The sequence below is a fragment of the Cyclopterus lumpus genome, chromosome 3 (assembly GCF_009769545.1).
Source record: "Cyclopterus lumpus isolate fCycLum1 chromosome 3, fCycLum1.pri, whole genome shotgun sequence".
NCBI classification, from domain to species: Eukaryota; Metazoa; Chordata; class Actinopteri; order Perciformes; family Cyclopteridae; genus Cyclopterus; species Cyclopterus lumpus.
This window is the reverse complement of record NC_046968.1, coordinates 20,822,492-20,834,795: the sequence shown is the minus strand read 5'-3', so window position 1 is coordinate 20,834,795 and position 12,304 is coordinate 20,822,492. Positions and strand designations below refer to the sequence as shown.

Sequence of the window (12,304 nt, the reverse complement as noted above, 5' to 3'; positions counted from 1 at the left end):
TGCCATTAAAGTTTTGAAGTTTTAATATCTTTTTTATCTCCCATCGGCAATTCCCTCTTGATCTTTCCTTTTTTTTCTCATTAATTCTCTTTTCTCATAAGAACTTTAACTATTTCCTTTCCTCTTCTATCCATACTGAATGTTGAACAATGTGGGTGAAAAAACACAGAGACAATACCAACTGTGTAGGTGAGATATAAACAAAAGAGATACTGCAGGTTGTGGGTTAAAACATACTCAGCTAGACCATAAATGCATGCATTCATTTACAAATCATTCGCAACTTCCTTTTCAAACTTTTGTTTTGTAAGTTTTTAGTATGTTGAAGTTGCTGGGGTTGAACAACAACATCTTCTTTGAGTGCAGTTTATGTCGCACTCCCCTCATCTTACACCAGCTCATCAACGTCTCACTCCAGGACTTCCCCGCTCTCTCACATACTTTAATGTCCTGCTGCTGACATACAAATCCCATCAATACCGCTGCACCCAATTCATTTTCAGAGCTCCTCCTCCTCCTCCTCCTCTGATTCTGTCCTCTTCTCTTTCCCTGAAACACCATGCCTCTTGAAGGCACAACACATATGAATCTGTGCTAGCAACACTATTGATTCTATTGAATTCATGCTATAAAATGACAAATTGCCAAACGCTGAAATTGAAAAAGTATACAAAAATAGTCCAAAGTGACAAATGACGACAGATGTGTGAATAGTTTGATTGACGAAGAAGTACAGCACAATATCTAATCTATAGTTTAGCTGTCATTGTGTTCACAGAGCAATACAATGGTTCCAGAGGTTTACAGAGAAGCTCTGTATATTGTTCTACTTTAATCAACAACTACCAGTCCAGACCTAGAATGGGAAGAAGTTCTTTCCTTTTTATTACCCAGCAGACCTCAAACATAAGTCTCACTTCTCCCCCAGATTCTTCAATTACCGCTGAAAAAACCCAGTCTCATTTATACCAATGTCTCCATCTACACTAATGCCTATTTCTAAGCTCCCATTTTTAGCTACGGTTTTAGAAAAATGTCTTAAAAAGCAATATCTTAAAAAGATTCCAATCTGGTTTTCGAGACCGATACTGAAACTGCTCTTCTTAAAGTCTTAACTTACTTATTTCTGTCAGACAATGCTGGCCATGAATCCTAAATGCCTAAATGAGAGGAATAAACACATTGGTCAAGATGGTGCAAACAGCGAAACATATGGTTCACTGTTCTATTTAATAACTCTAATATATCCAAATCTCAGTTTATCCAAACATGTCAAATCAATGGTTAAATCCAGCTTTCATCATCAGAAACATTTCAAGGATTAGACCATTTCTTTCTCCCCAAAAGCTAGAAACCATTATCCACCCCTTCATAACTAGCTGAGTATGAAGGGATGGATCTCTGATCTCTGGCATCGGTAAAACATTCCTCTCCTGAGACATGATCTCATTTCACTGATCCTGGCTACCCATGCTTTTAGAATTGATTTCAAGATGTTTTTGATAACTTGAAAATCCCTGAGAGTTGTTTATCAGATCTCTTATTGCCCCGTATCCCTTCCCGCACCCTGATATCCTTTGTTGCGTCGTTCCAAGGTCAATTCAAACATAAAGGCAAAGGAGCCTGGTGCATTTCAACTGTATAATGAGATGCCTGAGGAGAGCATGGCTGCTAACTCGGTCTTGTCTATTAAATCACTTTTTAAAAGCTTTTTTTAAAATAATTGTCTTTCTTTTTTGTCTTATGCCATTTTAATTAGTTCTACTCGGTGTTTTATTATGTATTTAGTTTTGGGGTTTTACTTTTGTTTCATTCCCTTTTGTTAAAAAAAAAAAAAAAAAATAGAAATTGTAAAACACTTAGTTTTGTATTGTACATTTTTGGACAATATTATATATATATATTTTTTTAACAAATATTACCTTAACCTACACGAGTGCAGGTGCTGAGCATGGTTAACACACTTTTCTGTCTTTGTCCCACACAGCAAAGCCTGTTTCGGTGGAGCTGAGCTGCGGGGCTGGGCCCAGCCATGTCGTGTTGGAGTCAGGTTCGCCCCTGCTGCTGGACTGCAACCTTGGGGCCAGTGATGCACCTTTCAATATCACCTGGCTTCAGGATGGCCAGCCTCTGCCTTTGGGGGGGCGTGACTTCCTGCAGTATTTGGCCAACGGATCCCTCCTCCTGCTGCCGACCTCTCGGGATGGCCAGCCTCTCCGGGGTGTGGAGGGGGGCTACAGCTGTGTGAGTGCCAGTGCCCTTGGAGCCCTGACCAGCCGGACTGTAAATGTTCTCCTAACAAGTAGGTATCCGGCAGACACATTTGCAAGTCCTGCAGTTTGTATTGATTAGTGAGAAAGAATGAAAACCAAACCGTGCATGCTGCAAGTGTAGGGCCCTGATTCAGCTGAAAGCGCAAAATTATGTAATTGATGTGTTTTTTTCTTCTGTCTTTCTGTCACCGTGATAAATTGGTGATTTGTCCAGCGTGTGTCCAGCCTTTCACCCAATGCATGCGGTGATAGGTTCCAATCCCCAAGTAGAGAAAGTTCATTGGTAGATGGATGGATAGTTTAACAATGCTGCTTTAAAAAACAAAAATAGTAAATGAATCGATTAGTTGACCAACAGAAAACTTATTCACAACCCTTCTAATAGTATATTTAGAATTAAAGCTACATTTATAAAGTAATATTGTCCCAAATTTCCTGGTTCCAGCTTTTCACATTTTGGATGTGCTTTTTCTTCTATGATTGTAAATTGCATATCTTTGTTGTTTTTTACGCTGGGTTGGGTTATGTCTTTTTATTTCATTGAAAGTAATCCTAAAGTTATGAGGTTAGCTTACTGCGTGACACAATGACGAGGAATAAGAGAGAAAGTAGCTAATATTATGAAGGTACTCCTTCCCGAAAACATTTGATCATACCGTATGAAAATGCTGTGTACTGCAGCTACAATATTGCCAATACAACATGCATTATTGTGTCTGTATGTCGGGGCAGTCAAACTGCTTGAAATTGCAAGAAGAGGTAGATGTTATAAAATAATATTTGTTTGATTAATTCATCCATATAAAGCATTCAGTTGGGTACACACACACACACACACACACACACAAATGTGATTGGAATTTCCTTGCATGGGTGGAGATGAACTTGGTTCTCCTTCGCCTCAGATAGGAGACTTATCCTCTTGTCCAGCGCTAACAAGTGTCCTGGGGACAGGCACACTTTTAATCAAATCTGTTAGAAGACACAGAGCAAAGGAGGAAATGTGGGTGGAAATGAAAGAAATGAACAGGAAGATGCGGGTGTGAGGGGCGAGAGCACAGGCTGGAGCTTTCTAATCGCCCCTCCAAGGAGGCCTCTTTCTCTCTCACTCTTAAGTGGCAGTCTTTATTTAGTCATTAGCTTTGTGTAAAATGAGTCAGTGTCCTTTGTGGATGTCCCTGCTTTTGTCAGCTGTCACATGCCTATTTATGAGGATCTCTTGTTTGAGGGACAATAAGGACTAAAGGAGCTGGAAGAGGGGGTGGATGTGGGATGAATGGTGAAAAGGCGGAAAAGGCTGGAGAGAGTTTGCGGTGATGGTGAAAGGAAAGGCTGAAGAGACCATTAAGAATGACCTTCAGTCTGCGTGTGTGTATACACACTTTTGAATTAAATCCGCGATGAGAGGCCTATGAGATAGATGTGAGCAGTGTGCAAGGGGTCGCGTCGGAGCTGCCTCAACATTGACATTGAACCGACATTCTCATTTTCTACTGCGCCTTCGCCCGCAAAATGTAGCAGAGTTCACATCTGTGACAACACATTAGGAAACCCACCTGCTCCGGTTTCCTCGTCGCAGTACATGATGCATGTGGCCTCGCCAGAATCATGTGAATGTGTGGGGAAGGGCGAGACACAGTGAAAGAGACCGGCTCTGTCTCTAGATGGGGATGAACAGTATTTAATTCCCCTTAACTTAGTCTTCTCTCTACAATATGCCAGAGGCAGAGTACATTTTCCAAACATATCTGCTGGTAAATGATGATGCAGGAGAAAGAAAGCCTTTTAATGTTAATTAGACCAATTAACCTTTCTCATTATGAGACTGCTGAATGTCAATATTTCCTAATTCATACCAGTTTTTGCACCTCATTACAGTCAAATAGATGATGTCATAGTCATACAGAGTGTGCTCTCTCCTCCATACAAACAAGCTATGTGTACTTAATGCATTACTGTCTTTTGTTCTTTCTTTACAAATGGCGTTGTAGAAAATTCTCTTTTTAAATTTTCAAGCGAAAGAGAGTGATGTTTTGCGCATGTTTTTTGTGCACGTATCTTGGTGTTTTCATTCCAGTGAACCTCTGCCTCTTTCAACTCACATGATTTGAGTGAATTCTTATTTTGAGGCAGATATTAATGCATACAGTCTTCGACGGACTGAAAATGTCCAACTCTATACGTACATGAATACCAAAACTGTTAGAATTGAGCACCTTTATAAATCTAAAAAGGGACTGCGTACTGTTAATGGGAACATTTAAATGTCATAACGCACTTTCCTATTTGCTATTACAAATACCTGTTGAGGCTAGGGATATGCTCGTTGGGTTCTCACACTGTTAGGCAGCCTGAAAGTTGGGTAGCAAAGAGGTCACAGGGAAATGATCCGCTTCCACGAGCGGAGGGTTAAAAACGCTGCAATCGGATATCTGTGGGGCCGAAGAGTGGGGAATAGATAGAGGAACGGACAAAGACAGAGCGAGGGTCTGGGGTAAAGGGTAGAAGAGAGAGGAGCAATGAAAAAAGACAAATGAGAGGGAGCAAACAAAGAAAGGCAACATGGGGAGATGTTTATTTCGTGCCTTGATGGGTTACACACTTTCCATAAAGCAGTGCCTGAGGAACTGCTCTATGCCTAAGCATAGAAATCCATTGTCGCTAGGAAACAATTGGACATATTGTTTGGGCCCTGTGTCTTGATATGTCAACTTTTGTTGAGAATGTTACTCTGAAAAAAACGTCACGGTGCCGGGCTGCACTGTCATGAAATTTCATTACAAGGGGCTCTCATAGAGGCCTGGGAAAAGACTAATATGATTATGTTTGACAGAGTGGAGTTGGAAGCCCAGTCAGTCGTCATTGTTCCATCACAGCATGGGCAAAGTGTCCTTTTCGAACACCGCCCGCCTCCTTTGCATTAAAGTGTGCTCATGTGCACTCTCACTTATCAGCTGTTGTTCACCGCTCACATACAGACCCCCCCCCCCCAACACCAACACCACCACCACCACCCAACACTTGTTCACATAGATGCACACAGTGATCCAGTGATGTAGTCGATGTACAAGCATCAAGGCCCACACTAGAGTAAATACTGAGGTCAAGTAGCTCGGCACACATGAGCCAAAGTTTAGACACATGCACGCACGCACACACACACACACACACACACACACACACACGCACACACATTTTCTGGCAGTGTTACAGGCGGTGTGATAACACGAGGGCATCTTTCTGCGAAATGGCAAGAAGTGTCGGAGGTTAATCATTAACTTCTGCAAAGCTTACTACGTGAAAATCGTTGCAAGTTTTTTTCTGAAATGAATCAAATGCATTCTGCTACTACGGCCAGCCTGTGTGTACTCATTGAAAAACCTTGTTCCCTCCGTGCGGTAGGAAAACACAGATGGCCAGTTTGTTGCCATGACTAACAGTTGGTGTGACAGGGGTTAGGGTAATCACGGATAGTCCACCCTTTGTCTCCTCGAGCTTGTAGTGGTTTGGAGGAAATCTGGTTTGAAAAATTAGGGTTGCTTGAAATTTTGATGAATACATGTGATTGACTGCAAGTTTGAAAACACCCATAAACCAACAGTTGTGTAACACCAAACGGTGCGTAAGATTTAGTGGTATCCAGTGGTGTGTGGCAGATTGCAACCAACTAAATACTCCTCTGCTCACCCCTCCCCTTTCAAGCGTGTTGGGGGAACTACGGTAAAAGTTTTAGTCATTTCAACACCCTTTTGATGCATTTATTCACTGTAGTGAATCAGCTGATGTGTGGCTCGCTAGATACAGTGAATAAAGCTTGATGAGTGCATTTGGATGATATTCCTGATATGAGGGCGTTTGGTTTTCTCACATATTTGGGATTTCCACAACATGTATAAAGCAGCAATAGTTACAAATTGCCCATGTATGGTGGTTAATGGCTGACTGCAAAGAGACGTGCTGCAACAGGCGCATTTCTAGCTACGCGAGTATATAAATAACGAGCGTTCTCTGCTGCCAAAAGAAACACTTTCATAATCAGTTGGATCCAGTGCAGCACCGTCTGTAATTGTCAATAATAATAATTAATATCGGTAAAGACATTCTACCCTTCAGCAACATCTAATCTATTGTGGAAAGATATTGTAAAGGAGCTGTACAATTTGTTCACACTTATTCCATTGGGTATTGCAGCAGTATCGCTTTGAAATGATTGAATCGGCTTTATCCTTTCTGCGAGGTGGATCTCTAAAATTGTAACACCGTTGGGAAATATAATGTGTTTTCAGGCTCTGGTTGGAATCATTTCTGTGAGTAGCTTCACATGGAGACAATGATAACTTGATAATTTACTAGAATGTTTTACTAAAGACAAAATGCATGTGACATGGTCATTTCTTATCTTTTACTACATATTTATTACGGATTTGTAGCCTACTTATATCAGTTTCTCCCTCTGGTACCTTCCTGCTTATTTCTTGCCTCTGGTTGCCTTCTCTGTGTTCTTTCTCTGCGCTCTCCTTTGATCCACCCCCCACTCTCTGCTCCTCAGTCGGAGCTACAGGCAAAGTAGCTGGGACATGAAACCACTTTTGTTCTTCTCTCCAACAGTCTGTTGGGGTCAGAGGTTAGAGGCCCACAGACAGTGCTCTTTGCTGCCCCCTGGTGCTTGCTATAATCTATAGGAGGACGCTTTCCCCTGTGTGTGAATGTGTTGAGGCTGTGAAAATGGGAGCCCTGCCAAGACTCCACCTGGAGAGAGAAATAATCGAGCGAAGCCTGATTAAATCCCCATTTGTTTTCTCCTAATCAGGACATTCAGGTGTATAAGAACAAGTCTTTAATTAAATTACACCAATTAAAACTGTGTTGTTTTAAATCCCTGAAATTGCCTGTAAACAATATTCAGTATGGACAGATTCTGAACTTCATTAAGCTGTTTTTTGTTTTAGAGTAAACCATGTGAAATTACTTGTTTTAAATATTGTATTAATGCTTGAACCCACAATACGTGTATCAATTCCTTTTCCTCTGTGACCAGCTGCATTTGTTATGCAGTCCATTTTATTTGGTGTACTTCGTGTGTGTGTATGTGTGTGTGTGTGTGTACACACCGTGTGTTTAAGATAATCGCAGTCAGTCACATTATGTGTGACCTAGTACATCAAACAAACTGTCCTAGAGGACACACATTATAGATCATAAAAAAGATCATTTGCACAAACAGCAATTTATATATGGGCCACTGTTTGTGTCTATTCTCTGGGAAATCTGGGAAAGATAGATACCCCCCTCACTTGTATCATCTCTACACCCCCAGGTCTGTCTAAGTTCCATCAGGAGCCATCACCTCAGACGGTGCCTACTGGGGGAGTGGCTCGCTTCCAGTGCCAGATTGAGGGAGTACCCACCCCTGTTATTACCTGGGAAAAGGACACAGTGGCTGTCCCTGAGGAGACACGGTAAAGCCTTTGATGTGTTGTTGTTGACCTTAATGTTCTTATTATTCTATTTGCTCTTCTGTCTATTCTTAAATTTACAATCAATGAACAATGTGAGTACTTTGATCAGCTTCAACCCAGTTATTTGGAGTGCATATTGTTATATCTATTCTTTTGCTTTTCTGATACTTTTTATTTTTGCTTTGTCCATTACATAATAACATCATATCATCATATAATTGACATGATAAGTATGGGAAATTATGTTCTAGTTTAATTTATTTAAAAAAAAAAAATAGATTAAACCACAGTTTTTGTGAAATACTTCATGTGGGAAACACACACAGGCTACGTTCCACAAATGATCATAAAATGGAAGCACATGCCATATTGAAATTACCTTGTTTATCAGGCTTAGTTAGCTCCCTGGTATTATATTTGTTCCATTGAAACATTCTGAAACATACAAATATGTTTTTTTCACCGCAATACTTTGGATTTTCGTCATATAGAATTTCCTTTTATCCTTCAATACTACACAGAAATTAGTGGAAGGAGGAAATTGTCAATAACTCATAATGTTCCATGACATAGATTATCCTTGCGGTACAGCAAGGATTGCATTAAGGGGTTACTTATTGATTACACTTGAGTTTTTCAGTTTTCTTTTACATCCCCCTCATGCTGTTTGTTCCCAGCTGTGAATTGAGTGTGAGTAGGCTGATGGTTGGTTGTTGATTATCAATTATGCAACGCCTGTTATGAATTTCATGCTACAGACTCTTTTTTTTTTCTTTCTTTTTCTCTTGCTTGGTCTGTGCTTCAACGCCTTTTCGTAGAGTATCATAGAAGTTAACAATATGCTAAAATGCGCCTGATTGTGGTTATATAAATGTAATTAATGGATTCAACGATTCATTGGTATTTTGTGGGCTTCCATCAGCCTTTCAGCAAATAGGATGACACTCACAGATTGCAGTGGAAGATGTTTATTTGTTGTGTTGGTCCAGACAGCTGAGGCAGTGAGGAGCTCTCCATCACACCCTGCTAGTTATATATTCTATATGGGCAACCCACACCTGTGTAAAGTATATGTGTGGGGAACACTGCTGATGTCAATCGCTTTTGCATTTGTATAACTTATTATATTTCTGGTAGTATTAGGTGTTAGATTTGGAAATGTCTTAAGATGCATCGCGATGCTGATTTAAATGATTCTGTGTTGTTGTATCAGCAGTGGCATAACATAATCAGGAGTTTGCTTTCATTTAAACTCAGTGTGAGTAAAGTTGTACTGGCATATTAGCTTATCGAGAATATAAACGGTTTGTACCAGGCTGGGAACATGTTGATTTCTGCAGTAAAGTGTTACATTTTAACATCTCTCGTCATGGGGTTAATGGGGATTGACTCACTTTTGCCAGCCTCTGGTGGCTTCATTTCTCAGCACCAGAGGTTGACGCTTCCTTTCAACATGTCGACGGCTGAGCCGGTGGCTTGCAGCCAACAGTGCAAACAACGTCAACAGGGCTGACGGAGCTAGCGATGTTTTACCTACGCTTCTGCGGCGGCCTCCGGTGTTCTATAATGTAACAAGCTGTAACTGTCGCATAAGTGCTTTGCAGAGTGTGACCCTGAGCTAACCAGTGGGGCCCGCTCACATGCACACACAGCCGACACCTGCTTTGCAAACAAAGCACAGAGAACCTCGGATTATAACACACTCGGAGAGAGGCTGGTACAAAACCTTTAATGAATGCTAAAGAAAGGGCTAAGTGTCGTCTAGCAAAGGGACTATTGCCAAGTAAATAATCAGGAATTAAGCAACTATCAGAACAAATGTTGTAGGTTATAACAAACTGTTTAATATCAACCTTCTGTGCTCTTCCAGCTAGAGAAAATATGTTTGTACGTACATCTGCTCCCACATCCTTGACAGATCTCTCTCTGTCAGCTCTCTTTCACAAATAGTCTCATTTACACACACACACTTAACAATATTGACATTTCAGTGTGACTCTACTGGCTCGGGCGCCTTGAAATTTGTTTCCAGCCTTATTGCACGGGACTATGTGCTAATGGCTGCTGTAGCCCTGCATGACCCGCAAACAGTTCGCCGCTTGTGAGGTCTTATTGGTGGGATGTGGTTCTCCGACCTCCGGCGCTGTTAATGGCCTCTCACAAAGATGAGACGCCAAGGGATGGCGGCTACATCACCGTCTTTTTTTCTCTCTCTCTGTTCTCTCTTGCTCTAATGGGCCTTTTTGTCTCTCTTTGGCTCTCTGCCATCTCTTGCTCTTCACTATCATCCCATTTACATCTATGTCTGTCCCCATTTTTTGTCTTCATTCATGGCTCCCTATCTTTCTCTCATTATCTCTTTTTTTTCCTTCTTATTCCAGGTTTTACCCATCCGCTGCCTCTTTATATTCTCCCTCTGCCTTTTCATCACCACCGCTCCACTCCCTTCCCCTTCCTCTCTTCAAAACAGGCTACCACTGGTCACATTTTGGTGGGATTCATAGGCTGTGATAAAGACGATAAGAGGTTGTGCGATGGCCCTGAGGGACTTAAGCAATGTGTCCAGAACACGACCTCTATAAGAGAGAGAGGGAAACGTAGACGTGTAGGATTAAAGTTGAGTTAGTGAATATCAACAGCACAAATATACATTGCACCCAGAAAGATAATATACACAGATGTGTATATACTGTTTCTTGGGGTATTATGTGCTATTATGAAGCATGAGTGGTTGTATTTGTATGAAAACTACTTTCATCTCTTTAGTCCTGTAATTAAGTCACATTTTGAGTTGCCTGCAATGTTTCATGGGAGTGGTTGCACACAATAGTCTCTCTCCTAAATAAAGATGGATGGAGTCCTGTGAGGACTCGTCAGGATGCCTGCAGAGTAGATCAGCTGTATGTCTTTCATGCTGCAGGTCACTGAGTCGTTTATTCAGTTGTTTTCTCTCTCTCTCTGTCGTTCTCCCTCTGCCCCGTCTCCTCTGTCTTCCCCTGTGTGAAACAGGTTCATTTCCCTCCTTAACGGGGTGCTCCAGATTCTGGAGGTGACCAAGGAGGATGAGGGTGCTTACCGCTGTGTCGCGTCCAACTCTGCCAGGAGAGACATCTCTCATGAAGCCAGGCTCACTGTCAACACAGGTAAGGTCTGTTGCTTTGCTTTATACTGTTTGAAAAGGCAGCCAGGCCCCGCTGGGAGCTGCCAGCCGATCCTCAAAAATCCAATGTGAGTTTGAGGACTTGAAATGTATTAGGTTTTTCTCCAGTGCATACAAAATGGCACACTCTCACTGTTTATTGTGGGTAAATCAGCTTTTGTAATGTGTGTTTTAACTATAATGCATAATCTATATCTATATATCTATATATCGGACTGAACGAGCAAAACTGTTTCGCATGTGCAGTTTGCATTATTTGGACTATGATAATAACAGGTTGCTATAATACTTAAAGATCCCCTCCAGACCTGTTTTTAAGATAACTTACATACCCTGCTTTGAATAATAATGTGTTACTTAATTTAAAGTTTCCACATCACACGTTGTGCAAGTTGTATTTTGAAGCATTATTGTCTTCCAAACTTGTCTTGTCACAAAATCACAATTGCACATACATGCCTTAAACTCAGATTTAAGGTGAGCAGGAAGAAACCTGTCCTCGCCAGCAGATAAATGTGAATACAGCTTTCTATTGTCAAATGCTGCGCATACATCATTCTGCATAGTTAAGGTCAAATGTTTAAGTGAAGCAAAACACATGGTTTGAGTGGATGATGCTATATCATGGCTTGCTTTACAATAAGACACAATGGCTCTGAATACATTTGTGGGTGTGTTTCCTCTGAGTATTCCAGGATTGTCATAGCTCCAGCTGTAGGAATAGGAAATGCTGCTTTTCTAGATGCTTTCATTGAATGGGGAATTATGTTAGTTTCTCTATCTATCTATTCCCTTCTAAAATAACAAGAAAGAGGGGGATAGAATGGGTGTAATGTGATCTATGTAAAAATGTGAAACTATTGCATTCATAGACCACATTACTTGATGTATACTATGATGTGGCTGATGGACCTGGGAAAGTGAAAATAGAATAGTTGAATATTTAATCGTTTCCAAAACCCACCTTGGCAACTGTTTTCCTTAAGCTGGACAGCAGATAAAAATAGGTTTTGACAGAAGGTGAACTACAGCTCAGAGTTATACATTTAGGAAAAGGTCAGAGACAAATTGCTTGTCTGAAGAGATGTCTGGCACTCAGTTCATCCGGAGGCCACTCTCCTAATTGCTCCCTTAATTAGAACAAAACAAAGTGAAGCAGAGTTCACTTACATAACTACACATTCTTTTTGAAGATCTGAGACTTTACTTAACTTTACTACCTGTGGTTGCAATGCAACACACACTTCGGCGACCTTTGCCATTGTCCTTTATGCAATGTTATTGCGGTATACTGTATGTCTCTCGCATTTCTTATTAAAAGCATTTCTATTATGCAAAGCACTTTGAGCTGCTGGTGTTTGGTATTAAATGCAAATGCTGTGCATTTAACTCTCCTGTCCTTGAGACTTCAT

At 41.0% G+C, this 12,304-nt stretch overlaps 1 protein-coding gene across 1 annotated transcript in view; it reads left to right on the top strand.

The window, feature by feature from the left end:
• The window catches only part of igdcc4 (immunoglobulin superfamily, DCC subclass, member 4), a 48,564-nt gene that overhangs the window by 17,657 nt on the left and 18,603 nt on the right, over positions 1-12,304 (top strand). Inside the window, exons 2-4 of the mRNA XM_034526790.1 lie at positions 1,988-2,302; positions 7,591-7,732; positions 10,742-10,875. Of these exons, the coding sequence (XP_034382681.1) occupies positions 1,988-2,302; positions 7,591-7,732; positions 10,742-10,875 (591 nt within the window). The remainder of the gene's footprint in view (positions 1-1,987; positions 2,303-7,590; positions 7,733-10,741; positions 10,876-12,304) is intronic.